This window comes from Trichoderma ghanense (genome assembly GCF_004382785.1).
Source record: "Trichoderma ghanense strain CCMA-1212 chromosome Unknown scaffold_7, whole genome shotgun sequence".
Lineage (NCBI taxonomy): Eukaryota > Fungi > Ascomycota > Sordariomycetes > Hypocreales > Hypocreaceae > Trichoderma > Trichoderma ghanense.
Window position 1 is genome coordinate 404,642 of NW_027395670.1, and position 27,199 is coordinate 431,840.

The following is a 27,199-nucleotide window of genomic DNA, read 5'->3' on the forward strand; positions in this document are numbered from 1 at the left end:
CAGGCTTTGGACTGCGGCCATTCCAAGAGCGGCCGGTCTCGCAGAAGGCTTCAAATTGGACATGATGCGACCTTTACTTTTGGACTTGTACTTGGCGTTATTCATAAAGCGTAGAGACGTGAACGTCATTCTATGGAGAGATGAGATCGCCCAGGATATCCTCCGCCTTGCCCATCTTCTCAATCTTACCATTCGACAACAACGCAACCGTATCTTTCCCAGCCCTTCCATTACCAGCAACACCACCCAGCCTATGTGTAATCGCAACAACCGTATTGCCTTTATCCGAGAACTCCTCTTGGATAATACTTCGCATGGCAGATTCAGTCGCAGGATCGAGCGACGAAGTAGCCTCATCCAGCAGTAGAATCGGCATAACACGCCCGCCGTTTGGTCGAGCCTCGGAGATGCTAGACTCACTATTCAGATGCTGGACCTGAAGAATAGCTCGCGCCAGAGCGAGCAGCTGTAATTGGCCGGTGGACAGTTGCGGGAGTGCTGCCATGGAGGTGCTCAGTATGACGCTTGGCTTGAGGATGGAGGTTCTGGGCTTGAAGTGCGACCATAGACGAGTCTTTTCAAGAGCTTTGACAATGATTTCATCTGGGAAAGAAGCAGAGGGCTGTGCCATTTGTTAGCTCATTCCACCGTGTTCGTAAGGGCAGGAGAGGACATGTTCCTTACATCCAAGTTGAAGCGAAGACTGGCCTGGCCAAGGATGAATGGGTCCTGGGCAACTGTGATGAAGCATCTCTGCCGGACCAAGGTGCGTGGCACCAGACTGAGGTCAACGCCATCGACTTTGATTGTGCCGGATTTGGCATCCAAAAGCCGCAAGAGAGTCAGTAGAAGAGTACTCTTCCCGCTATACGCGAAAAGCTTTGTCAGACAATATCCGGTATGAGGCTTGATGCCGTGCAAGGATTACATACCTGCCGGTACGGCCGCAGACAACCAACTGCTCGCCTGGCGAAATCTTCATTGTAATGTTTCGCAGAGCGATTGCTTCGGGGCTAAGTGGTGAAGTTGTTAGCTGGCGCGGCTTCACAGAGAACTTCTGCAAGGATGAGCTTACTTGTATGCTACTGTCACGTTCTCCAGCTCAACTTCTCCCAAGGAGGGCCAAGCATCGACGGGAACGTAGTTCTCGCCAGGTTTGTCTTCTTTTGGCGTCTCTGCCTCTAGGTTCTTCAAGCGGGCACTATTGAATGGTAAGCGTATGAGCTTCAGGGTGGTGGCAGAAGAAAAGTGAACACGGCCAGAGAACGTACATTGCACCCAGAGAAATCTCCAGGTTTGTCCATGATTCAACAAGACTAAGGAGAGTCGTGTTGGCAACCAGCACAATGTTCAGCGCCATACCAATCTGGCCACTGGTCGTCGTTCCCTTCAAGACAACAGCCAGTGTAATAAGACCGGTGGCAATCGCAGCAATCATGAGGTCCAGGACAATGTTGAGCCACCGCTGGAGGCAGAAGAGGATATACGAAGGCTGCTGAGACTTGTCCAGGTAATTGACGTTGGCGTTCTCAATCTGCCTCTCCCAGCCAAATGCGCGAATGGTCGCAACGCCTTCCACCTAGTATGCCGTCAGGATAGGAAACAGCTGAGATTCCGGGATGTTGACTTACCGACTCGAGGAAGCTTGAGTATACTGCGGACTGCGACTCGAGTTCGAGTAACCGTAGCTGTCGCGATGTTTGCAGGTATACCTTTTGTATGAGGTACACGGTTACGATGCAGACGGGAAGTGTCACTGCCATGAGCTTCTGGGCTGCGAAGAGTAAAGCAGCCTGCACCAAGATTTTGAAGACCTCTGCTCCGAATCAGCACATGATGCTTCACGATATGGTTTGAGGCAGCTTACGGTTTGAGATGGACAGAATGGCCGGTGGCAGCTGTCGGTCGACCAATTGGATATCTTGGCTGAATCTGCACAAAAACTAATCAGCATCTGAAGCATCGCAGAGCCTATAAAGCAACTAACCGGTTGAGAATGACACCAATGTCAGTGGCCGAGAAGAATGACAGAGGAGCCCTGTTCTTGATCAGTAAGGCAAACACTGCAGGCGGACGCAGCATATACAAACCCAATGACGGTTGAAAGCGTGCGACGGTGAAGCTCAGCTCCCGAGTCAGAAGCAATGAGGATATTCGTCGACCACATTGAACCGTTAGTAGCCGCCCACGCGAGCAGAGACAAGATCAGGTAGCCGCCGATGTAAAACATTGTGTCGGAGGGAGGCGCTGCAGTCCACTTATTCAGCCAGTACTGGGGGAACGTCACGAAGAATGAGTACGAGGCTGTGCAGGCCAGGAGCAGGAAAAAGTTGCGGAAGCCAATGGCCTTGATATAGTAGCCTATACACCAGGACAATCAGTCAAAGTCATGAAAACATGCATGAAGGCGGCAGTTACCGTAAAGGGTGATGTCTCCAGTGGCTCTGCTCAAGTCGGAAATGGCATCAGCTACTTTCATCGTCTGCCTCTGCACATTGCTGTCGACTTTCAACTGCTCCTCGGCGGCATTCTTATCCAAGTCAGTTGCGTTCACCTTGAGAATGCTCTGCGGTTGATTCTCCAGCCCAGCGACGGTTCCTTGATACTGGATGGAAGAATCAGCGAGGACAATGAGCCAGTCTGCCAAGCTGAAATGCGATGCTGTAAAGTTATCATTAGCCGTCGGTCTTAGATTGAGTGCAGAGTATGACTGCGCGAGCTTACCCGAGTTGGTGATGAGGAAGACGGTTGTGCCCATCTTTCTGAAGTGGCCATTTGGACCGAGGAGATTCTCGACGATGCGATCCTCTGTCTTGCCGTCGAGTGCGCTGAAGCTGTCATCCAGAATGACAATGTCGCAGCGGGCATAGATGGCACGAGCGAGTGCCTGTGAACTTGTCAGTATAATGCCTTGGAAGGTCAAGACGATCAGAGTTCGGATAGGCAAGGCATACCACTCGCTGTCGTTGGCCACCAGAAAGGTTCAGGCCACGGCTCCCAATCAACGTCTGATGTCCTTGAGAAAGCGTCGCAACGTCTTCATCGAGGCAACAAAGCTTCACAACCTGGTCATACCACTCGGGATCCTCCGGCGTGAATCCAACAATGGCTTCTTTGATCGTCCCGCCGGGAAGCCACGAGACCTGCTCGCAGGAGCCGATGCGCTTTGACGAGACAGAGACGCTGCCGCTGGAGATGGGCAGCTCGCCGATGAGAGCTTTGGCAAGAGTTGACTTGCCGCTGCCCACGGAGCCAGAGCAGATGACGATGGAGCCTTTCTTAACGACTAGATTGATGTTTGATAGGATGGGGGGCGTTGATGGGCTAATTTGAATAGTCACCTGCTCCAGGGAGATGGCAGGCGTGTCATCAGCGGAGTTATTGAGCAGCACTCGCTGGTCATGTCGAGGTGGCTGAAGCAGATACTGCTGAATTCGCTCAAAAGCGGCCAGCGAGCCTACAGCCTCTGGGATGATGGACATGATCATGTTTGCGGGATGCGTGACCAGTCCGAGCAGCGCAGTGGTGGTAAACGCAGTCTCTGCATCCAGAACGGTGCCGTTCCATCGCGCTACCAAGGCGAAGAGCACGAATGTGATGATGGGAGAGAAGATGCCAAGAGCATTTGCTGCAAAGAATTAGAAGAGGTTCATTGGATCAAGGGCATATCCAGGTTGGATGCATACCGCTTGCGTTGTAGGCGACCATCATCCATCGCACTCTCTTAGCCATAGCAAGCTCCTGTAGTCGCAGGTTGCGAATGAGCTTCTCTGTATACGGAGCAACTCCCAGCATCTTCAAGCTCTTCATTGATGAAAGCATGGATGTTGTCATGGAAAGGCGCTTCTGGGTAGCTTCATTCCAGCTCTTTTGCTTGCTCTGCAAGTTCTTGGCCAAGTACCGACTCATCCTAGAGCAGACTATGTACACCGCAGTCAGTCACTTGTCCAGTGTCAGATCATGAACTTCTCAAGCCTACAGAAGATGATGACAATGGGGACCGGAAAGATCCAGCCGACTTCTTTAGCCAGCATGGCTGTGCCTATCAGGACTTCGATAACCTGAGCCCACGTCTCGTGGAAGAACCTCGCGCTCTGGCCAACGTTCTCTGCATCGGTGCTCATCAAAGTGACGGCTTTTCCGTCATCGTAGTTGCTGGAAATATGGTTCAGCGACTTGCGGTGAATGAGACCAACCACCGCGCCTCGAATCATGACCTTGAGGCGGTTCAAGCGTTGCTGGTATACTGCTTTGGATATCTGAGGAGGAGAAAAGGGTTGTTTAGCCACTGTCAAGCCTGGCAAAGAGGCATATAACTTACCGCGAGGCCAACATAGACAACAATGGCCATCACCACTACCGTGTAATCTCTCTTGGTGGAGTTCCCATTCATGGATGCATCCAGGTAACGGATGACATTGCGAATGAGCACCGGCTGAGCATAACGGAAAAGAATGAGGGAAAGACGAGGGAGGATGGGCGCCAGGAAGTGCGGCAGGGTGGTCGCAATCAGGACCTTTGGCAACGTCAATTTCCCAATGGGCTTGGCTACTCAACTGTTAGAAGTCGTTTCTTATCTAGTCGGTGAAGGGTTCATTGATACCTCTTTGATCCCATGCAACTGATGCTTGGTGACGAAGCAGCTTGGACGACAGCTCAGCCCCGATGGGCGGAAGGCTGTCCTCGGTGAGGATGTTATGGCGTCCCTGAGCCAAGATGGAGTTGATCCACCAGAAGAAAGTCCTGCTCAAGATGCCCGACAATTCCTCGGGGGACCATTTCTCACTGCCATCTCGCAGGATCGTGTCCTTCCTTTGGCTTTCTGTGACCACGAGCACCAGCTTGATGCAGATGTTGACGATGGCCGGCAAAAGATCCGGAAGAGCAACTGATGCGGCCGCATCTTGGTAGACGGTTGTCCACAGGTCGACGGAGTCGCATGCCAGAGTCACGCACAGATAAAGAATGGAAAGGTCTGATGGCCGGACAGACCGCGTATGCTCCAAGAAGATCAACGGGCAGAGACCCAAGCATGCTATCAAGGACGTGATGGCAGACAGGACATCAATATCAAAAGGCAAGCCAGGCGAGATTGTCGAGGCCAACAAGACCAATTGGACTATCGCCAGTATGGCCGCAAGTGTCTGTATCCCAAGAGCTCAGTCAACTGCTCTTCCTAACGCTACTAGTAACTGGTAGAGGCTATACGCGTAGTGCTTCACTATCACGATCACGATCCCGATCGGAAAGCATAGCCCCTCTCAGCACGAGATTTGGACAGTGTGAGACATACCAATTTGGCATAGCCACGGTGTCCAGGGAGGACCTTGATCGTCTCTCGGCGGAGTTTCCACAGCCTAAACGGCAGCACGAGCAGAAACAAGGTGGACGCGGCATTGGAAACAAATCGAAGCTTGAGCGGCATCGTCACTTGGTCGTTGGCATCGCACCATCTCAGGAGAGACCGAGCCGGCGCAAGAGAAAGGAAAGAGAGAAAGGGAGCAGGCAGAAGAATAGAAAAAAAAAAGCCAAGATCAGATCCTGCTGCTAGTTTGTACTATCGCCAACCTCAATGCCGGATGTTCTGGTTGACTACCAAGGTAATTGCCCTAGTAGCGCGGAGGCGATAAGGAGAATTATCCGCCAGAGGCTGAACCTCCCGGTTCGTGATATAAATCCTCAGCGAGCGATGCCGCCCTCATTGGAGGCATAATCCCGCCCAGCGTAGCATCGCTCGTGCTGCAACCCCCTTCCCCCGGGGCGAAGAGTGTCATGGCGTGATAATCCATCTGCTGCAGGTCGCTGCACTGCAAGTCGAGCCCTCGGGTTCACCGCGGTCTTTCCCCAATCGAGGATAGAGTCACGCTCTTGGGATCATCGGCCGTCTTAACAAAGTTCCCGGTCTGCGGGCTTGGGGGCTGGCCCGACCGCCAGGGGTCTTGGGCTATCTCCGCAAGAAGCGGGTGTCGTCCCATGACCCCCCGATCCGGTCAGTGCCTTTTGTGCTAGCAGCTGAGCAGCGCCTTTGTGATTTGCTGAAGGCACGCCGGTGATCTACTTGCATTTACGATCTTACTATATGCCAGTAACTGTAAGGCAGTGATTGACGCTTCCAGATGAGACAACTTGTCACCCAACTTGTCATCGGCAGCTTTTCCGAGCTCACTTTGATGCCCTTGTATCCTTGCTTGTTGCTGATGTTGCCATCGACGGTCGTCTTTTGTCGGTGACTTGTCCGCAACTAGTTGCACTGGGTAATGTAATCGTGATCTTATCAAGAGCCCTGCCTGCATGACTTCCCTCCCCCTCCCAATCGCCTCTTTGACTATGCTTGGTCATCGTGGATCTCCGATTGTCATGTTTACGGCAACCTCCATAGGTCTTGCAAAAGGTCCTATCCGAAACATTCAACTGGCAGCCCCGCGTGAGTGCGGCCGACAAGCCAGAGACATCCATCATCATCCAGGGCGGGGGGAAGGATTTGGTTGGTTGTGGTACGAGGTTGGCCACGATCCAACCACAGTTGCTTGCTTCTTTGCCTTTTTTGACGCCTTCAATTCCGATTCCTCTACTGACGGCGCTTAGGCAGAAGCCACTGACCCAGTACGAAGGATCGGTTTGCAGATGCGGTTTTATGCCAGCCCCATAATGCCCGAGTCGCCACTCCCGGCCTCCAGCTCGTCAGCGTGAGACATCAGAGAAGTGAGTTGCGTGAGTTGCGTAAGAGCGTGAGTGAGAGGGAGAGAGACGTCTATCACATACTATCGGTAAGCTCGGCTCGTTTTGTCCATACTTGCATGTGCTCATCCCGAGTCCTGGAGCCCGTATAAGCTTGCCGGAGCCCTGGGGGGCCGCAGCCGAGGTGAGTATAAGCCCAGATAGCCCAGTGAGACATCCATGGAGGATTCGCGGCATATACGGTCCACGGCAATCATCGCTGGGGGGGAAGCAGCCAATCTCTGGGGTATTTCGCCATCGGCTTGCTGACAGGATCCTCGAGAGAGGTGAGACCTATGCATGTGGCTAGGGAAGCAAACATGTATGTAGCACACGGCAGGCCCGCAGCTAAGCCTAGAACCGCATATCCGTCACTATAAACCACACGAGGGCTCATGTGCTAAATGCTCCATCACCAAGGCTTGGGGTGAGTAGCCTGGGTAGAGGGATGCAGGCGAGAAGGAAAAAGAACCTTCCTATTCAGGGCTCTAGCTTACAGGTTAATTGATCCTACAAGTGAGTTGATCTCGTACATGCTTAGTTGCTTCATCAGGGCGGCTACCACACCTGCGTAAGGGCCTTTCTGTTGGTTGCTATTCGCAACTATGTCTTGGTTCTGTATGCACATGTAGCCTTACCGAGGCCGGCTTACACGATACGTCCCGAAGGATGGGGATGTCTTTAGCCTGACCAAGATCTGCAACTCCCAGAAACAACCTAGTAAAGGTTGATTGTGCCCCCAAAAAGCTTCGGGTACAAGAATAGTCGCTAACGGTGGCTTGATATTGACGCCCTGCTCGCAGCTCCCACGTTCAGCTCTTGGGTATGAGGATGGACGAGTCACAGACATCAAGGGAAAGACGGAAACTACAGAACCGGAATGCGCAAAGGCGTTGTCGTGAGTGTTCCATTGACTCTCTTCACGCCACCTCTCCGTCTTCATGTAATCGCACAGTCGTATTCACACGAGAACTATCAGGCAACAGGAAGAAGGGCAGCAATGGAACCATCTTTGCGCAATTCCACATGGATGAGCACGTTGATAACACAACAACCGCCATCTCCATAATCCCACCGTCTGGCCTGGGCCTGACAGACGCGAAGCACAACCCGTCCCAGCCAGACACGCAGATCTATCCCCATGGCGCTGAATTCGGCCCCATGTCCTTTGGCGATGCAGCCGAAGACTCCATCTTCGACATGACGGACAACTTCCTCCTGAAGTCGTGGCCGACGCCGCCCTCTATCCTCTCTCCCTTGGAAGAAGAGCTCCTCTCAGATGAACCGAAGGACGAATACTACTCCTCCCCCAATCACCCGGCCGACCGCACCGCCCGCCGCGTCTCGACGTCAATGACGTTCCCAAGTAACCCTCTTCAGATCCCCAGTGCTACCGAAAATCTGGGACTGCCAATCAGTGTCCTGCCCAGCAGTGCATCGTCCCACAGCGGCAGATCGATCAATAGAGACAGCCTCTTTACCACGGAGACGAACCCTGATAATGCATCATTGGACGTTGCGTCTGCACGTGCGCTCACCAGCAATAATAATACTACTACTACTGCCCAGAATGGCAGCTACACACATTCGGTACAGAGTGTAAGTCGCGCCATCAATTTCTTCCCATCACCCTACTCACATAGTTTATAGACTACGAATGCACCACAATCACCAACGGGGCAGGACCTGATGGGCACCAACAGCAGAGGCCATACAGGCGCCACGTGCTGTGTGACGCACAAGGCGGAGATGATGATCTCGGAGGTGCAGACGCTGTATAAATTCGGGGCGCGGTTTGGCTTCGTGACGGAGGACAGCGACATTCAGGATTGCCTGAGCTTTCTGAGGACGAGGCTGCGCGAGATTTCGCAGTGCCCTAGTAGGCCTGTGCTGTGCTCGAGTTCAAGTGATGATGATGGAGGGGATGTCGATATGGGGGTGAAGGCGGGTGCTGAGGCAAAGCTGTCAACATGAAATGTTGTACACTAGAGACGGGCAAGCTGAGAAAGCCGCAATGGCCAAGCGAGCCACCAGATTAAATTTAAAAAAAAAAATGCAACAAGATAAACCATAGTCATACTCATGATTCTTCTGCATCTTGAGATTGGGCATAGTATTAGCGGGCGGGGTTGCAAAGATGCGTGTGACACGCTCGTGCTCGTTGCTACTCAACATCGAGGATACGTTGTCTAGGGCCAGTACAAAAGCCCACGTTCCCACAATACATTGATTGAAATGCAGCCCAGAGATAGCGAGAGGTTAAGTTTTCTCGCGCATAGATCTTCGTTGCTAGCCTGGTGATAGACATGAAGCCAAGTTGATGAGTTCGGGCAAAACCCGCTGCAGCGCATCTAGGTCTAGGGTATTCCACAACCCAACCCTGGAGCATTCCGCACATGTCAATCAGGCAAACCACGTGTGCAAATCATTAGCAAAGTAAAGACCGTCTGCTATTCCAAAACTCTACTCTATTGAGGAGCTAAGGGAGGTAGCTATTCCACCCACAATATCATTCAATCATCAAGAGTCATCGCACCATATTCCACCGCATCAAACACCTCATCCAAGCCCTCTCATTCCGTTCGTCCAAGCCCGCCAGGGAAAGCAATGAACGAGTTTGACAATTGGTCATGCTGAGCCGGCTTCCAATACCGAGTTTCCTTGTGCCATTTGATTGAGTTCTGTTGGTTCTTGTCTTTCCTAAGACGTCTTGTAAGCGATGAACTAAAGGCCGGGGAGGCTTCTTGTAAGTCACTTACAATTTATGACATGGAGGAATCGCCGTGAACGTTGGCCTCAGCACGGCGAGACATGGACGAATCGCCGTGGAGAGCATTCTCTTCAGCGCGGCGGGACATGGAAGAGTCGCCATGAACGTTGGCCTCGGCACGGCGAGACATGGACGAATCGCCGTGGAGAGCATTCTCTTCAGCGCGGCGGGACATGGAAGAGTCGCCATGAACGTTGGCCTCAGCACGGCGAGACATGGAAGAATCGCCATGGACGGTGGTGTCAGCACGGCGAGACATGGACGAATCGCCATGAACGTTGGCCTCAGCACGGCGAGACATGGAAGAGTCGCCATGAACGTTGGCCTCAGCACGGCGAGACATGGAAGAGTCGCCATGGACGTTGGCCTCAGCACGGCGAGACATGGAAGAGTCGCCATGGACGTTGGCCTCAGCACGGCGAGACATGGAAGAATCGCCATGGACGGTGGTGTCAGCACGGCGAGACATGGAAGAATCGCCGTGTACGTTGGCCTCAGCACGACGAGACATAGAAGAGTCACCGTGAAGAGCATTAGCCTCAGCTCGGCGGCTCATCGAAGAGTCTCCATGAAGAGCATTTGCCTCAGCACGACGAGACATGGAAGAGTCACCGTGAAGAGCGTTGGCCTCAGCACGACGAGACATAGAAGAGTCTCCGTGGAGAGCATTAGCCTCAGCTCGGCGGCTCATCGAAGAGTCTCCGTGGAGAGCATTAGCCTCAGCTCGTCGAGACATGGAAGAGTCGCCATGGAGTCCCTCAACCTTGACTAAACCAATCCGTTAGCAAACAGAAATGCCCAACCACGAGGAGAACATCGTAGATCCTACCCGGCACAGGGGAAGCAACAGCTCCCAGCATAAAGATGGGCAGAATAGCCTGAGAGAACTTCATTCTGAAATGTTTTGATTTTTGATTTCTTTGAGTCGTACGAGACAAAAGAGGTGCTAAGCTGCCAAGGAAGCTGGTGATTTTTGAGTGAGGCAGTGGAATGATGCTGTTGTCAGAATGGGCTGTTTTGTCCAGTAGCAACAATCCGCATAAATAGTACGTCCAAAGGGATGGACTTTGTCGATTTCGTTTGAGATCAAGTCTGTCACCGGCTTGCCATTCAGTCACCATACGCCATGGCAGTCATCCTTCAACGAGTCACCATACGCAGTCACCGTACACAGAAGCCCATTGAACCATCATCAAGTCACCATACGCAGTCACCATACTCCCTAAACCGTAGTATCCTGAAACCACACTCTGAGAAATCACGAGACTATCGCCAGTCACCCTCCACACGTCACTATTCGCAGGTTGAGCAATTACCTTATTCGGCGCAATCCTTCGCGGCAATGCAGATCGAACACAAAACAAAAAAAAAGCTTTGGGCAACAGTGTCACCGTGCATCGATGCGGCGCCCATCTCCACAGCTCGGAGAACTGCCGGTCAGCCTGCATGGGTAAAGAGAGGGGGAGGCAAGGTTGCATGGCTTCTGGGGTTAGTTACCCTTCCTTCGAATCTGATCTGCCGATATGCCGCGTGCCAATTCCGCGCCTTATCTGGCCAAGACTGTGTTTGATTGATTGATGGACTAACTCGCAATCCCTGCGCGGAGGCACGCGGTACTTTCGTCCAATTCCAAATTTACCGAATGTCTTTTCGTGGCGTCGGTGTGGTCACCCTTGCGCGCGGTCAGCTTGCATGGAAGGACATGGTACACGTCAGATCTAAGGAATTGTTTCAAACTGTGGGATTTCAACGGCCTGGGCTAGATGGTGAACTCGTCCGAGGGAATCACGATTGCTATGGAGTCGGCTTGTTTGGCGGATTCCCGGCTCGATAAGTGTAAGTCATTGACTAGCCTCTCTTCGATTAATAGCCAGACTGCCTTGACTTTACTCGCCCAAACTGCCTTTGACCTGGCATGCCAAACTTGTTGTCCGGTCCCATCATTGTTGTTTTTCTCAAGTCATTGTCCGAGCATCATCACACAATGTCATCCAAAGAGCCTCTTCCAGAAAGCCCCGAGCGGTCATCGACGTCGACGCTGGGCGATTACGAGCTGGACACGCAGTACCTGATGAGCAACGAGAAGACGCGCAAGAGGAACTTGTCGCAGCAGAAGCGGAACTGGGTCTTTTTGGCCGTCAACTCGTTTATCCTTCTGCTCAATATTGGAGCGCTCCTCATGATGGGCGTGACAAAGACTGTTACGGTCACTCACCGAGAGAATGAGTTTCCTGACTTACCGCATCAGGGTGAGATTCGACTTCTCCAACCTTTAGCCACACAAATTTACTGACTATTGAATGTGAAAAAAACAGAATGGATAGACGGTGTGATCGATTGGGAATTGCAGGTGTACGATGATCAGTTTACAAACCACGGCCAGTTCCGTGGAGTGCCTCGTCCAGAGCTGGACGATGCTTGGTCCGAGATTCTGCAGAGTCAGTTACTCACCCCTTTCTCGCGAAGTATGCTCTAACACCGAAGCAGACTTTACTCTGCGTATTCCCAAGCCTGGCTGGCGAAACGCCAGCACTCCTACCAGCATCCTGACCGAGTGGGGTGATGAGGAGGGAGGCATCATGGGAACCTTTAGCTTCTTGCACAACATCCACTGTCTGGTGAGTTATACCGAACTTATCATGGAGTTCAAGGAACCCAGAATCTGACTCTGGCCACAGAGAACTATTCGGCAATACATGCTTCCGGATGCCTACCCCAAGATTGCCGAAAAGTACAAGCCGGGACCCAACTCTCCTATCCCCACACACATTGGTGAGTTTCCAAGTCCACAAGATCCGGGTCATGGAACAATATGCTAACCGCACTCTTAGACCACTGCATCGACATGTATGCTTCTACGACCCAACAACGTTCTTTGCAAAAAGACATCCTGCTAATTGTCAATAGTCTCCGTCAATCCGAGCTCTGCCACGCCGACATGGCCCTCATGACGTTTGAGTGGCGCGAGGGCGAGCACGATCCCGTCAACATCCACCACACTCCTCATGTCTGCGCCAACACGAACAAACTTACAAAGTTCCTGGAGCAGCACACAATCTATCCCTTTGGCCTTCTTCGCAACCCTTTCAATGGTATGTAGTTCCGGCTCCTTTGGTCATGCATCTCGCTAATCATTTTTGCAGGAGAGGTACCGACCTGGGAGACGAACCCGGTTTAATTGAGTCGGCGTTGGTAGTTGGGACAGTTCACATTGACTGAAATTGAGCGGCTATATCAGTCAACGATCCACTATGAAGATAAATAACTAGATCTAAGAACCAAAAAAAATTGATTAAAATCTAACCTTGCTTTCTTGTACATGCAGTTGTGACAGATACATTTTTGAGGTCTACCTGGTATAAGGCCTTTGATAGCAAACCAACGTCCGAAACAACTCCCATCTAGAACAGATCATCCGGCCCAGCTCTAGTCAACGCCCTCACATGACGGGAATTCCCTCGTACTCTGCATAGCCGAGGGCGAGGTTCATGTTTTCTGTAGATTCACGTTAGCAACGCAGTGACATTTACAAAGAAGGAGACTACTCACGCAAGCACTGGGTGGAAGCACCCTTGGCGAGGTTGTCGATGGTGACGATACTGGGTGCAAATTAGTATGGTTAGATCCATCAGGGGTCATCATCATTGACTTACACAACCACGCGCTTTCCAGTGCTGTCGACGGCGAAGCCACCAATCTCGACACCGTGGCGTCCCATAATCGAGCTCACCAGGGGCGGCTCACCCACTACCTTGATGAGCTTCTCCCCCGCGTAGCGGTCCTGGTAGATCTGGCGGATATCTCGTGAAGTCACCTCCTTTCGAAGGGGGATGTTCAGCGTCAAGGTGATGCCCCTGAACCATCTGTTCGATCCGTTAGTTTGTCAAATCACACTCCCCTAGTCCGCCGTGAGCCTCGACTTACCCAGCGACGTGCGGCACAAAGGCAACCTCGTGGTTCAGCTGATGAGAGATCTCACGCTCGTGGACGTGCGACGTCAAGGAGTAAGGGATTATGGCATTCTTGAGCACTTCCACATTGTTCCTCGCATTGGGCTTGGATCCTGCTCCAGAGTAGCCTGAGACACCGAAGATCGTGGGCATCCCCTCAATCAAGTCGAGGGCTCCGCTGAGGCCAATCTGAGCACCGGTCGCGTAGCATCCGGGGTTGGAGATGCGTCGTGACTGCGCAATCTTGGAACGCTTCACCAGCTCCGGGAGGCCATACGTCCCTGTCATCAGGTCAGTCCTGCAGTCAACCTCGCTGAGACGTAACCCCGTGTAGGAGACTTACACTTGTCGTTGAATCGAAAGTCGGCGGAGAGATCGACGATGACGCTGTTGCTCTTGCCCTGATCCAGGGCCTCGACGTAAGGCTGGCAAACGCCGTTGGGAAGAGCCATGATCCAGCAGTCCACCTCGCCGTCCTTGTCCAATCGGGCAACATCCTCGGGTGACAGTGTTTCGTAGATGACCTTGCGCTTCGAGTATCCCTTGAGTTCCTGGCCAGCCAGCTCTCGAGACGACACATGGCGAAGGTCCATGTAAGGGTGCTCGTTGAGGAGTTCAACGAGAGCCTGGCCAGTGTAGCCTCGGGCTCCTATCAGGCCAATTCGAGACGGGGTCTCGTTTGTCGCGTTCTTCTTGCCGAGGGGAGGGTTGGGGTTCGTCGTGACGGCGTAGGCTCGTCGCTGCTGGCTCATGCCGGCAATGGCGAAGCTGGTCTGTCGGCCGGCGAGGCATCGGGCCGGGCCTGTGGCAGGGAGGATCGAGGCGGATCGTCGGACGGCTCGACGAGCGCCGGCGCGCAGGGCCACGGAGGTGCCAGAGAGCATGGTGACGGATGCTGCTCAGGTCAATTGATCGTGGAGGGAGGAGGAGAGGAGAGGAGAGGCTGAGGCGAGGCTGGCTGGCTTCCGTGATGAGGTCGGGAATCAGACCGGGGTGACTCTTGTCGAGGTGGGTTTTGTGAGGTGGGCAAGGCCTCGGCGGTTTATTTTTTCCCTGCGGCGGCCGAAATCGCTCACCTGCGGCTCAGCCCTGGCTTAAAGCGGCGGTGCAATCGCGGGGTCTTTTGTGTGGCTGACGGGTAGAAGCGTTATATTGGCGAAGGCACTAAGCCGAGTTGGAACTAGCCTGTTGGCTCAATGGACTAGCTTTGTATGAGTGTCACTGGAAGTTGGTGCTTTTGGCAGGAGAGATTACTCAATCGGGTTGCTAAAAACAGGTTCGAAAGATGCTTCTTTTTATCTTTCTGGGGACTCATCTCTCGGTACTGACAAGACCAAGACGTCATGGTTCCCGCTCTCGCCTTGGCATTCCTTGATTTCAAGTGAGGATATACAGATCGCCTCTCAACTGGACACACGCAAGCAATACTAAGCCAATTGCGTGCTGGGGTGCTCAACGGAGTAGTTGAATTGAACCGCTGCCTAGTTGTGGGCAGATCTCAGGCGAGACAACAGAATGAACATATGTACAAAATCAAGAACATGAGCACTTTGAAGCGGCGTTATGGACCGCTACACCACTGGCATGGAAGTGCGCGTAACAAAGGCGTTGTGCGTTGATTATTTCCCTGTCTGTTGTTTTTGATACCCTGAAAGCGCTTGGTGGGCTCTGGGGATCCGGTCTTGCGTTTTCGCGAGTTGAAGTGTGCCATGCCTAGGTATGTCCATTGTCACTACTAGTGTCGAATGGTACCTTAGGTTGACATCTCCAACTATTTGAAAATAGGTAAACAACGAAACCGTTGATGACCCAACACCCAATCCTCTATATCGTCACAAAATAGAAGCATAGCCGGATAGTAAAGAAGACTTCGCGGAGAACTTTTGGACGATTATAAGGAGAATCTCAAGTATAGAGCTAAATGAAAACCCACCTAAAGGGTATTTTAGTGCGAAGTAAGAACTTCTACAAAGGAGATACATTTCATCAATAAAGCCTCTGTCCATCATAACGATATCTAGATACTTTAGATAGCATAGGCTTCGAGGAACGGCATAGTCAAGTTACAAGATACACGACAGCATGAGTTGTTGCAAGTGGCTGTCAACGCTGAGAACAGGAGATAGAGAGCACGCATACAGACGCAATCTATCCCTCTATTTATCCTCCACCAAACACGACACGATGCCCACATCAAACGTCGACCCAATCTGCGCCTTGAGCGAAGGCTCATTACTCTCCACCGCCTTGAGAATCGCCCTCGTACAATGCAGCGTATGTGCCAGCGTATTATGCGCCACGGCCGCAATATCCCCCGTAACCAGTCGATGCATCCGTCGAGCGAGAAAAGCGCAGTGCGCCAGATGGTTCTCCGTCGTCGTGTAGATGTGGCTCCCCACGAGATCGGACAGGGCTTCTTCCGAGGCCACCTGCTTCTGTCCCTGCTCGTCGTGGTAAAAGGCCCAGGCGCCGAGCTGGCGGGAGGGATCGAGGACCCATTCGCGGTACTCGGCGTCTGTGATGGGGTCTGCGCAGTATTCGGGCATCCAGTTGTTGGTCAGGAGGTCGAAGACGCAGCCCATGGCGCGGGCCTCTGTGGACGAGTTGCCGCAGTGCAGCTCAGACATTGACGGCGGCTTTGGTGTGACGGCTGGAATCGAAGCTGGAGCTGGCACTGGACCATCATCATGTTCGTGTTCATGAGCGGCAGCTGGAGCCGGAGCCGGAGCCGGAGCCGGAGATGGGGCTGGAGAGTGAGAACAGGTCGGAGATGAGGCCATCGCCGCTCGAAGAAGAATGTTCTGCCGGGCCACGACATATCCAAAGACTGCGCAGCTCGCAGCGGCAACAACAGCGAGCAAGACGTATGCGCCCGTCATGGCCCGGCTCTCATGTCGCCACTTCCTCTTCGGTGGCTGGCCATCTTCACCGGGTAGTCGTGGTGGGAGGTTCTCCGAATCGCTCTGGTTGAGTCGCGAGTATAGCTTTGGGAACTTCATTCTGAATGAGCGACTGGATTCTTCGTATGAGCGGCGTCCCAAGAGCGAGAGTTGATGCCCCAAAGATGGCACTTAGAGGAAGAAGCGCATCTCGTGGGCGATACGCTCGCCCTCACGCTAAGCCGCGCATCAATTGTCAACAGGCATCGGTATCTCCATGTTTCCATGCTTTGGAATTGCTCGGAAACAGAAGCATGCATCCATCGTCCAGAGTATGGGGTAGGTCAGCGATACATACCGAGGTTGACCGGCAGATGTGCGTCAGTCAGCATTGTCAGCATGCATACAGATTCCGCCTTGAGGGGTGGCACGCAAATTGACGTCTCCCACATGTAAAGTGACAATTGACGAGAACAATCTTTGGAGAGGGTGTCAGCAGGATTCGGGTCATCGGCGATCATGTTTCAGTTCGGCAACCAGGCACGAGATCAAGTTGCCAAAGGTCAAGTTCGGGTTCTTTTCATTGAGAACAGCGTCTCTAAATAGTGGGATTAAATTCCTGGTTTTGGTTGTGCTTGCGCTTATTTGCTGTTCCCGGTCTTTCAGAGCTCGCTTGCATCAACCGCAACATGGTGTATTGATCGACCTGGCAGTTGTTTACTTTCTGAACTGAGTATAAAAAATCATACGACTTGTTATCAATTGGAGCTTTCATATCAAACATGAAGGTCTTGCCAAGGAAGGAGCAAAACACCCTGGGCCAAGGCTCGCACATCCTCCCTGCCCAGATCGAGGATGTCCTCCCCGTCAGTCTGTCCATCACGGCCACAGACGAGGAGCGAGCCAGCTTGCTCGAGTCCATCCTCTCACAGCCCACTATCCCGGGCATTGACCTCCATACGAACGAGTTCAGAGGAGGCCCGGACGCCGTATCCAAAGAGCAGTTCCGAAAGGGGCTGCTGGCGGAGCTGCGAAAGGGCTGGACCGATGCTGCTACGGAGGCTCGATTCATCAGGCTCGTCGAGCTGCTTCAGCGAGATGGATGTGCCGTCTTTGCTGGGCTGATTGACGTTCCTGCGTTCCTCCAGCTCATTGAGCAGTTCACCAAGACCATGAGCGACTCGGGGACTCATGCCTTCTTGCACTCCTTCGCCAACCTCATCGACCACCCAGACATCCTCCTCAACTCAGAGTTCAACGATGCCATCATCCACCCTCTGCTGGTTGCCCTGCTTTCGTACGTCATGGGCGGTCCCATCAGAATAACGGATGCCCGCGGCAAGGACACGCAGCCCATCTCCGTCAATGCGCAGGACAACATGCTGCACATTGACAACACCCCCTTCCGAGAGGAGTACAAGATCCTCCTGGGCTGGGAAAAGGGTCAAGTCAAGGGTCCCACCGGCCAGAACTTCACATTCCTTCCCGGGACGCACAAGGGAAACCGCCTCATCAACGTGGATGAGCGGTCCCAGCCTTGGTCCACTGAGAACAGCAGCCTGTTCATCACCGACGACAGTCTTGAAAGCGTCCTCGACTTCCAGAAGAACATCACGGGGAACTCTCCCAAGATTGTAGAACTAGAGTACCCAGAGCAGCCCGTCACTGTGGTGTTCAACGCAGGTTCGCTGGTTCACCACCGCTATCGCAATAACAACGGGAGCACTCGCAGCTGTGTCATCGCTGCCTTCCATCTTGCGTCAGACCACCCAGGAGCTCTCCTCACCTCAAAGGCCAACGAGCAGCCTGAGACGATTGCGGACGCTCTTCTAGGCTTCCAGGACGGAAATCAGGTAGAGACGTTCTACTCCCTGGTCCGTGGCACGGCTTCAGCCATCGAGTCCAAGATTGGAGACATTCTCGACGAGAGCCACCACTCCACCCTTGTCGACACGTCCAACCTGACGCTCTCTGGCGAGCGACTCACTCGCTGGAGAGAAATCACCCTCCACGCCCCGTCCGCAACGGAACTCAAGTTCGAGGGCAGCAACTACCTCTCCTTTGCCGGCGACGCCATCCCCCGCGATCTCCTCATCGAGAAGCTCGCCGCCGCCATGGCCTACGACAAGCACGGCCTGCTGGACCTCATCATCTACATGGACGGCCATGAGGAGATCCGCAAGCCCGCCCGCAAGAGCGTGTGGACAGTGTCCAAGGACAAGATCGCCACCATCCTCTCCGCGTGGCTGCCCGCCGTCGAGGGCTACAACTTCACCGTCGCCGACGTCCAGAAGCCGGCGGTGCTCCAGCGCAAGGCTTACAAGGTCGCGCAGCTGATAAGGGAGAGCTTTCCCGCGATTGACTTTGAGAAGAAGACGGATCTGGGGATGAGCAAGGAGGAGCAGCAGCTCTTCTCGGCGCAGCAGCTGATTCATGATTTGGGCGAGTCGATTTCGAGGTGTGAGAAGATTGAGACTTACATTACCACCAACCTGTTCCTTTTCTTCATCATTGATCAGATCATGCCTTCCTTTGACTGGGTGTTGAGGCAGAGGGTCATTGCGACGTGTGCTATTTTCTTGAGGGCGTATATCGCTTGCGTGCTGGTGGTTGAGAAGAACCACGGGATTTGAGGTTCAGTATGCGGACGTCATGAGCAAATGAAAAACAAATATCAATGGTAAACAGGCTAGTTTGTAACTTCTATTTTTGCAAATTTGAAGAGAAAAAAAAATCATGCATAACACTGCAAGATGAGGATTGCGTTCCGATCAATGTCCGCCCTGCGTCGTGAGAAGCGAATAGACACAGCTTTGGCCTCAACAACCGGATGTTCCCTCTTGCACATGCATGACACTGTAGAAGAAAAATCCACTTTAGATATCTGGCATTTGTAAGCTTCGCTGAACATGACCTTGGAAGATTGCTGGCTGGGGTATGATATCATGCAGATACGCCCGGCAAGAGGTAACAACAAGTCAAGCACTACTCTGCAGTTTTTCCCTTCGTAATCTTGTCAAGATGATTAATGCACATGCTTCTCCTTGATTGCGGACAGCTGAGCAAGACGATGAGATTCGGCAGAACTTCGTGAGAGATGTCTGGGAGTCTTCGATTCTGCCTTTTCAATTCAAGCATATTCATCACCGTACTTGTGGCAGCACCTGCCCGCATAGGAACCAGAGAGACGGGCCGTCAAGCTGATTCACCTTCGTGCAGATGTTTTATCCAAGGCGGTATTCTAGATGGAAAGATGTCCTTTACTGGATCTAGATGAGTTTGAGACCCTGATACTACGCTATAATCCTGAATGAAAATGGAGGAGTTCATATAAGAAGTTGAAGATCGGAATTTGACTTTGATCACGATATTCAAGTGTTTCTCTATGCCAGGATGCCGCAGCCCTGATGTGTTCAGGTTTCGTTATATTCCTTTTGCCTAAACGTCTAGTCCTACACTCATGTTGCGGTTGAGGGCGTTTTCGCAGGCAAGGATCCCGATCGGGCATTTTAACCTAAGACGAAGTTAATGATAACCTCCAGCTTTCATTACATACGTTTCTACATCGGGGCTTCAGATGGGGGTATGTACCATCGTGCAAATCGCAGCGAACATAGGCAATAAACAAACGTAACGGATATGAGAAAGACTTTCTCATCTTCGCTGACAGCAACGCCTTGGCCATATATTCAAGCACTACTACATCATCATCGGAGAAATGCAACGTTGTTAAAGCGAGAAGATGGCGCTTCCACATGAGGCCTTGACGTGGCAGTTCCTGATTGTCTGAAGGATTAACCTTGGCAAGAGTATGACAGATTTCTGTGGGAGTCAACTAAAAACTAACGACCAACGAGGATGTGCCATCGCAGGATAGACAGGTTGATGATGGAATGGCACAATCGCGAGGATGAGCGCGGTGGTGGTTCTCAACTTCTGCGTATATACTAGTTTTGAGCTTCTACCGCGATGAAACAGCATCTGGCTATCTAATGGTCGAGGAAGGTTCAACAGTTTCATACTCTTTGAAGAATTCTTCCTAGACAGTAGAAAACGACATATGAAGCCGCTCAGAGGACTTGTGCTCTCACTGAGTAACGGGGGCTCTTACCCCCAAGCTCCCGCCCGACGAGCCGAAGCCTAATACTGGCTACATCATAGATACAAACATGGAGGAGTGGTCCTTATTGGCAATATTATTGGCAATACAGCCAATCAGAACTTGCAAATCGACAGTATTCCATGTTTCGAGATCTCTTCAAGTTCAGCTCTCCGATGCAATGTAACCCTATGTAAGCGGGGTATGCAATAATAGGTATGAATTCGCGCCAAAACACCATGTAAGTGTAATTAGATGCTGGTGAAGTAGCATCTTGACTTCTCGTCCGTGCCGGTAAGCGGTTCTCAGTCTCAGCCGTAAGGATGAATGGAACTTGAAGTAGCATCGTCACTTCATTTCCTTGCTGGAAAGTGGTACTCATTCTCAGCCGTCTTGAACAGGAAACCATATACAGGTTCAGCTGAATATGTAGCCATGGTCACTGGATAGATCAATGTGTCGTCGCGGCTATTCTCTCTTCACGATTGTGGCGATAATCGAAGCTGGATTGATTTCTCAAAGGGGCACCATTAGTGAGGCTTCGAGATATATAAGGCCCTGTGAAGGCCTGGCTCTCAGACCATCAGCATCGACAAACCACCAGCAACCTGACCAAAGAGCCAGTATATCAACAACTCCAACAACACCACAAAGCTCTTCATCCACCAAAATGCGCTTCATCCTCGTCGCCGCTCTTCTCGCCCCCTTGGCCTCAGCGGCCGTTGCCGGCGTCGACATCGAGGCCCGCGTTGAGGCCGTCGCCCAAGTCGAAGAACGCTCTGAGCTTCTCCCACTCGACAAACGAGCATGCACGTACAACGGCTGCAAATGCAGCACCCTCCACCCTCTCAAGCAAGGCCAGTACTGCGGCAACTGCGTCTGGTCCAACGGCGACGGCTACATCATCACCGCCAAGCGCGTCAACAACCATGTCTACGAGTGCTCGCCTACGGGGTCGTGCTGTGATTATGGCGTGGCAAGCGACTGTGGCAGTGGAACTGCTCGATGCGGATAGAATCATTCGAAGATTCACAACTTGGCCAGCGTGAAGGGGGAAGATGATTGGTGACAGGAAGGGCGAGCTATGTACTGAGCAGTCGGTGGCCAAGAAAGAAGCAACATGTAGCTCAGTGACAAATACACTCATTCAATGCTGTTTGCGTGTCTGAGGAGTGTGCACATGAATGATTAGCAATGTGAAACTTGGTAAGCTTGTATCAATGCAACCACGTAGCTAAAGGTGCCCAATGTTCTCATGTACTATTATGCCGTGTCTGTCTTAGCAGTGATATAAGAATTTTCGTCGGAGTCATCGCCAAAGCCTCTTGCTAATTCCGCCTTTTGACTTAACCCATCCAGTTGTTAGGAGTCCATTGAACCTTCGATCATCATCAGCATAACCCTTTGCCATAGAAACACAGGGATACTTACATAGCTCGCATCAATCTTCTTCAGATCGCCAACACCAAGATTTGCAGCATCAATCGCAATCTCATGCTTGATGATATCAATAGCCTTCTCAACGCCCTTGGTACCAAAGACATTGGCAAACATGAACGGACGGCCCAAGCCAACGGCCTTGACGCCCAGAGACAGCAGCTTGAGGACATCGGCACCATAGCGAACACCGCCGTCCGCGTAGACTTCAATGTGCCTGAAGACGTCGGGAGCCCTTTGATGGATTTCGAGCGCGACTTCGAGGGACGAAGGGCTGCCGTCGATTTGCCTGCCGCCGTGGTTTGACAGAATGATGGCGGGCACTTTGTGCTTGACAGCGAGTTTTGCATCTTCCACTGTCATGATTCCCTTGAGAATGACGGGCAGGTCTGTCATTCTGGTGATTTTCTTGTAATAATCCCACTGTAAGAACGGCAAATCAGTAATGAATAACCAGTGCAACCCAATATGGATCACGGTTGCGAAAGGGGATGGAAGAGCCCCTATCCAGACCTACAGTGATGTAAGTATACTCGGAATCACTGCCATCGTTGTCAGCAAGCTTCCTTCTACGGCACGATAATCTTTGAATTCCACGCACGCCGATCCGACGCCATAACGAGCAGCTCGATGTCTGTTCCCATCTGCCGCAGAGTCGACGGTGAAAACAATGGCGCTTGCACCAGCCTTTTTAGAACGATCCAAAAGGTCCTGGGTCTCTGTATCGTTTGAGGAAACATATAGCTACCGTGCTCCACGTCAATGTCTTTCATTCTCTTACTGCGGAAGAATTTGGCTTATCCTTACCTGCTGGAATACGACCTGGCCTTCGGCCTTGGCAGCGGCAATTTCCTCGATGGTATAGGATGCGAAAAGCGCCGGCTATTTGTCTAAGTCAGAGTAACACATCTCAAGCAGATAAGATTTCATGGGCTATATGGAATCAACACACCATGTAAAGGATGTTGCCGGCAGCTGCTCCCTTTACGAGATTGAGCTCTCCATCAGGGTGACCGTAGGTACCCCGGGCGCACGGGCTGATGAAGATGGGCACAGAAAAGTTGTGGCCGAGGATGGTTGTTCTAAACACTCGTTAATATCGAGCAAAAAGTCGTCTCTTGGGCTATGACTAACGGCAAGGTGCTCTCAATCTTGGTAATGTCAACCATGACCCTGGGCCTCAGTCGATATCGGTGAAAGACCTCCAGGTTGTTGCGGTATGACCACTCTCCAGCAGCGCCATTCCGGTAGTAAGTATAGTTCTTCGCCGGGAGGTAGTGGCGAGCCGCCCAGTCAAAGTCGGGAAGGCCAACGATATCCGAGATGTTCGGAAGAGTTCCCTTTGGGAGGTCGGCAAGTACATCGTCAATGCCAGTGTCAGGCTCGTTCAAGAATGGCCGAGCGGCGAGAGCCTCGGAGGCAAGAAGGGCAGCAAACAGGTGGTACCGCATGATGGGGTATTCTGTCAGTAGCAGACGGGACTGAAAGAGCTCCTAGTCTGTAGCTTGGGCGAGGTGTCACTCGGGTTTATATCTGGCTTCCCTCGGTTCATGTTGCGTTGCTGTGACACTGATTCACGGCAAATGGAGAAGGTAAGACACCCTGAGGGCAAGGATAGGGTTCCATGTGGGAACCCAACGGCCATTGTTCTCAATAAGCACAGGTACAATGTAAGATACTGTCTCGGGCTGCCAAGCTGTTGACATGCAGGGACCAGCCTTTCGCTGCTTGCTTTTCAACCATCTCCCTCCGCAGAGTCCATGCGTCTGGGGGGGGGGGGGCATCAGCATAAGTACTTCCCCTCAGTCTCAAGGCTGACCGTTACATGCAGTAAAAGACAACATATATTTCAATAGATTGACCAAATGTTTGTGGGCAGAGACTGGGGAGAGATTTGAGAGTGCACCAGTCATTTAGGCATCCTATTACTGTAGTATTTGTAAGGTACAGTTTTGCAGATTGTCTCTCAAAACGGAAGCTCAGTATTGACAATGCAACCCTGATATCGAAGCTTATCATCACGCAAGCAGACTTAATCGACTTAGACCACCTTGAGAAAGGGACCAGAACGCTGTTCCTGCCGACAAGGTGCCGATTGGTAAGGCTAGAGTGTGAATGATACGACGAGCGGAGATGAGCACCGGTCAACCTGTGACGGCTGCGCCCATGCCCTTCTGTCTTCCCGAGATGGATCGGCATCGCAAGGCCCAATACAAGCTTGGAAGTTAAGCTTACTTGACCGGGGAGCTAGCTGGGTATAAGCCATGTCGAAATTAACCGACTTCTTTGTGAACTTCTTTTTGTGTGATACTATTTGCCCACATTCCGTACTTTATTCGCCGTCATTCGAGGATCCCTAAAACGACTTCGGGGGACCAATTCGTCTTCCGCCTGCGATAAAGGCGCATTTGATGCCGTTCGAGGATCCGAAGTAGATAGTGATATAAGAAGATTACTCGGCACAGAGACATCAGCGGTCCGTGTCAATAGCGATAAGGCCCGGGGCCGAAGAGCTGAAGGCCGTTGGTTCTGCTCCGGATTTTCGAGCCATCAAGCCATTGTTTCACATATTTGGCCATCGTCATTGTTCGTCCTCTATTGGTTGTGCTTGCGTCTGTCGCACCGAAGGCCGGTTAATCTTACCATAGAACCGTTGGCAGCCACGCGCCTTATACCTCGATCAATGACTGTGCTCCCTTGCTGAGAGTCTGATGGCTTCTGACTTACTTTGAAACAATCTGTCTCGCCTCCGATGAATGCTTCGTATCGTAACGAGGACGCATACTGCGTTCAAGGGTTGCGGCATTCGTTACCTGGTCGTCTTCCGCAATTGTTGCCGAACATGACCGATTTTCCCCTCCAGTCTATTAGGACATATGATCCATCTGTTACGCACATCTGATTCACTGGAGAAGAGCCTTCTTTATTGCACGGATAGACGGTAATGAACTGTGCAATGGCTTTGGTTCATCTGGTATGTGCTCTCTCTGGAATCTGTACAGGACTTTTCGGTTTATCTGGCGAACGCATGAACGATGCCTTACAGAGCGGGCACGTCTCATGTTTCTTCAAGAACCACTTGGCCAGACAAAGAGAATGGAAGATATGGTCGCACTGTAACAAACGGATCGGATCGTCATCCCGTAGCGTTTCGAGGCATATCGCACTGCCGTGGGTTCATTCGTCAGCGAACTTGATATAACAATTATATCCATAGACGGCAAAGATACTCACCATACGACAAAGGTAGTGTCTTTTTTTACTGCACCGCTGGCGCTTTCCCTCCTAGATTTCCAGCTTCTGTAGCTTTGATTTGGCACTCTTTGGTTGAGTTTCTCCATTCGGCCTGCATTCTGGGCGTTTTCTGGATCATCCTGGCCCTCTCGCGGCTTTTTCCGATCAAGCACTTTTGTGTATTGCCTGTCACAGCCATGGGCTCACGTCAGCTACTTGTTCACTTAGAGCAGGATGGGGGAATTGGAAATAGATCAGGGGTCGGTGTCCGTACGCAAGTAGAAAGAAGATACCAATGATCGTCAGCACAATGACGGTCATGACAATAATAGGAACATAGTCATGGTTAGTGCTTGGCGAGGATGGAACATCTGTAGCATTTCTTCTAGCTAGAGACGCTGACCCTATTATCCTCGAACGAATCGGAAAGTCGTCGTAGTTCATGTTTGGCGTTTTGCGCTGTCTGTCTGGTCAAAAATCCGTAGTTCTATTACATTGATTTGCTCAAAGGGGGGAGGGGGGGGGAGGGCCTACATCTGGGGCAATAGCTGCTTTTAACATTGCGACAAAACTCAGCTGTTACCACGGCATGAGGGGAAACGCAAATGAGAAGCCCATCACGCTCCCAGACGTGTGGTTCACTGCCGGCGAGGCGCCGCCACGGATTCAGAAAGTGGCGTCTGACCGAGGCTCTCTATAGACCCCGAAACCTAGGAGACTATCTCGTCTCTGGGACGTGATGCCCAACTGAGATCTACTAGATGTGCAGTTCTAGTCACATTCCGTAACGCCTCGAATGGTCACGCCTGGCTCTAGCGGAGAATCATCAGCCGGGCCGTATCACAGTGGTTAGCCAGCTTCCGCGAATACCTTCTATAGCCGAGTAGATGTGTTGACCGGCCCGTCAGCTCATGAGCTGTGACGTTGATTCATCATGCGGTTTGATAAGAGATGGCTTCAGCTTCTTGTGGTGAAATTGTACTGATTGGACGAAGTCTCCAAGTGGCGGACGTCGGCTGTGGCTGATGGGCTGATATGTTGGAGTTAGAGTTTGACGGCTGGGCTGGGCTGAAGAGGTTGGAGCAGCTCACGTACGAGCACATGTTATACGCAGAGCTTCTCCGATAGAACATCACGAGCTGGCTTTGAGGGGTAGCATAGCAAGTGCCTTTGTGGCTTGGACGCAGAATAGTTGACTGGCAAATACCAGGGAGCTCTTTACCCACGTTCCACATACGGCAATAAAGGTGAGTTCACTCCAGGACATGAGCTTCAATCGAGTGGGTTAGGTCGGTTTTGGAGATAGAAATGAAGGTTCGCCGAGACTACCATATTCGGGACGAGCATAGCGTTCTGATTCAATCATAACCAGGGCTTTGGAAATCGCCACTTCCTCAGGCTTGATAGTATCGGTCAAATCAATTTCCCCTTCAATCGGAGAAATGGTGAAGAGCAATGATGCCCAGCCTCCGTTCTAGCGTTTACCAACTATCATATAGCCCACGGTCAAAGGTCTTGGCTCGAAGGATTTGCCTGCGATACTTGGAAGGCCTCTCGGGGATTGGTTGATGGCCCTTTTGTATGTCCTTCTTCCAAGGAGCCCTAGTTCGTGCATTTGTCACGACAACCGTCCATTCAAGTTCATTTACAAGCACAAGCAGATATGTGACGGCATGTAAAGGTCTCTGAGTAGTAGACCCAGCTTGATTTACGGCATGCCACCTGGTTTATTCTGGAAGCATTACCAATACGTTGGCTCGCGCTTTGGGGATGTCCGACGTCCAGGCCTCCGTAAACGGATGCCGCGGCCCCCTGCGAAGGATTTGCTTAGAAAGATATCGCAACCACGCAATGACCAATGATCATACTTTTGGAAAACGGCGAATATCCTTTGTAACTGCCGTCATCTACTTGGTTGTAATGAAGCTTGCAGGGGTGAAATATGCACAATCCAGCTTACACGTAGCAAGAATCCATCGCGGCTGGCATCCCGAGGATAGGGCACTATCTAGAATGCCATTTAAAGATTTGGATCATCGGCTCGTGTCTATTGCGTCCATGATCGCCGTTAACGCCGGACCCGACGCGACGTTTATGATTGATCCTTCTGCCC

General features: G+C 51.9%; 10 protein-coding genes across 10 annotated transcripts; 4 read left to right on the forward strand and 6 right to left on the reverse strand.

Annotated features, from left to right (window-relative positions):
• Positions 1-130: 130 nt before the first annotated feature.
• On the reverse strand, positions 131-5,425 carry CCMA1212_006271 (Multidrug resistance-associated protein 1; the record flags this gene model as incomplete). Its single annotated transcript, XM_073703501.1, has 16 exons — positions 131-622; positions 685-865; positions 933-1,013; positions 1,076-1,201; positions 1,272-1,579; positions 1,632-1,816; positions 1,868-1,932; positions 1,988-2,038; positions 2,091-2,361; positions 2,419-2,887; positions 2,955-3,628; positions 3,687-3,920; positions 3,980-4,259; positions 4,322-4,548; positions 4,604-5,144; positions 5,294-5,425. 16 exons carry the CDS (start codon positions 5,423-5,425, stop codon positions 131-133), a joined length of 4,317 nt encoding a protein of 1,438 aa, XP_073557931.1.
• Positions 5,426-6,905: 1,480 nt separating this feature from the next.
• On the forward strand, positions 6,906-8,691 carry CCMA1212_006272 (uncharacterized protein; the record flags this gene model as incomplete). Its single annotated transcript, XM_073703502.1, has 5 exons — positions 6,906-7,004; positions 7,350-7,437; positions 7,465-7,615; positions 7,704-8,316; positions 8,368-8,691. Coding segments are annotated over 5 exons (1,275 nt in total), but the record flags the coding sequence as incomplete, so codon positions are not given.
• A 788-nt stretch (positions 8,692-9,479) lies between these two features.
• CCMA1212_006273 (Putative proline-rich protein 21) lies at positions 9,480-10,380 on the reverse strand (the record flags this gene model as incomplete). The annotated part of the gene is made up of 2 exons (XM_073703503.1): positions 9,480-10,255; positions 10,317-10,380. The coding sequence occupies 2 exons, from the start codon at positions 10,378-10,380 to the stop codon at positions 9,480-9,482; spliced, it is 840 nt and encodes a 279-aa protein (XP_073557933.1).
• A 1,091-nt stretch (positions 10,381-11,471) lies between these two features.
• Positions 11,472-12,665, forward strand: CCMA1212_006274 (uncharacterized protein; the record flags this gene model as incomplete). The annotated part of the gene is made up of 7 exons (XM_073703504.1): positions 11,472-11,736; positions 11,803-11,925; positions 11,975-12,105; positions 12,166-12,259; positions 12,319-12,334; positions 12,395-12,579; positions 12,631-12,665. The coding sequence occupies 7 exons, from the start codon at positions 11,472-11,474 to the stop codon at positions 12,663-12,665; spliced, it is 849 nt and encodes a 282-aa protein (XP_073557791.1).
• A 261-nt stretch (positions 12,666-12,926) lies between these two features.
• On the reverse strand, positions 12,927-14,321 carry CCMA1212_006275 (uncharacterized protein; the record flags this gene model as incomplete). The annotated part of the gene is made up of 5 exons (XM_073703505.1): positions 12,927-12,982; positions 13,037-13,086; positions 13,141-13,350; positions 13,412-13,718; positions 13,781-14,321. 5 exons carry the CDS (start codon positions 14,319-14,321, stop codon positions 12,927-12,929), a joined length of 1,164 nt encoding a protein of 387 aa, XP_073557935.1.
• A 1,272-nt stretch (positions 14,322-15,593) lies between these two features.
• On the reverse strand, positions 15,594-16,436 carry CCMA1212_006276 (uncharacterized protein; the record flags this gene model as incomplete). The annotated part of the gene is made up of 1 exon (XM_073703506.1): positions 15,594-16,436. One exon carries the CDS (start codon positions 16,434-16,436, stop codon positions 15,594-15,596), a length of 843 nt encoding a protein of 280 aa, XP_073557937.1.
• A 662-nt stretch (positions 16,437-17,098) lies between these two features.
• CCMA1212_006277 (uncharacterized protein) lies at positions 17,099-18,949 on the forward strand (the record flags this gene model as incomplete). Its single annotated transcript, XM_073703507.1, has 1 exon — positions 17,099-18,949. One exon carries the CDS (start codon positions 17,099-17,101, stop codon positions 18,947-18,949), a length of 1,851 nt encoding a protein of 616 aa, XP_073557936.1.
• Positions 18,950-21,085: 2,136 nt separating this feature from the next.
• Positions 21,086-21,430, forward strand: CCMA1212_006278 (uncharacterized protein; the record flags this gene model as incomplete). The annotated part of the gene is made up of 1 exon (XM_073703508.1): positions 21,086-21,430. The coding sequence occupies one exon, from the start codon at positions 21,086-21,088 to the stop codon at positions 21,428-21,430; it is 345 nt and encodes a 114-aa protein (XP_073557939.1).
• Positions 21,431-21,761: 331 nt separating this feature from the next.
• On the reverse strand, positions 21,762-23,303 carry CCMA1212_006279 (Cytochrome b2; the record flags this gene model as incomplete). Its single annotated transcript, XM_073703509.1, has 7 exons — positions 21,762-21,794; positions 21,847-22,275; positions 22,370-22,394; positions 22,454-22,596; positions 22,660-22,734; positions 22,805-22,934; positions 22,987-23,303. The coding sequence occupies 7 exons, from the start codon at positions 23,301-23,303 to the stop codon at positions 21,762-21,764; spliced, it is 1,152 nt and encodes a 383-aa protein (XP_073557938.1).
• A 1,516-nt stretch (positions 23,304-24,819) lies between these two features.
• Positions 24,820-25,553, reverse strand: CCMA1212_006280 (Transmembrane domain-containing protein; the record flags this gene model as incomplete). The annotated part of the gene is made up of 3 exons (XM_073703510.1): positions 25,361-25,553; positions 25,087-25,272; positions 24,820-25,018 (listed from the first exon to the last, which is right to left on the reverse strand). The coding sequence occupies exons 1-3, from the start codon at positions 25,528-25,530 to the stop codon at positions 24,820-24,822; spliced, it is 555 nt and encodes a 184-aa protein (XP_073558112.1). The 5' UTR covers positions 25,531-25,553.
• Positions 25,554-27,199: the final 1,646 nt, after the last annotated feature.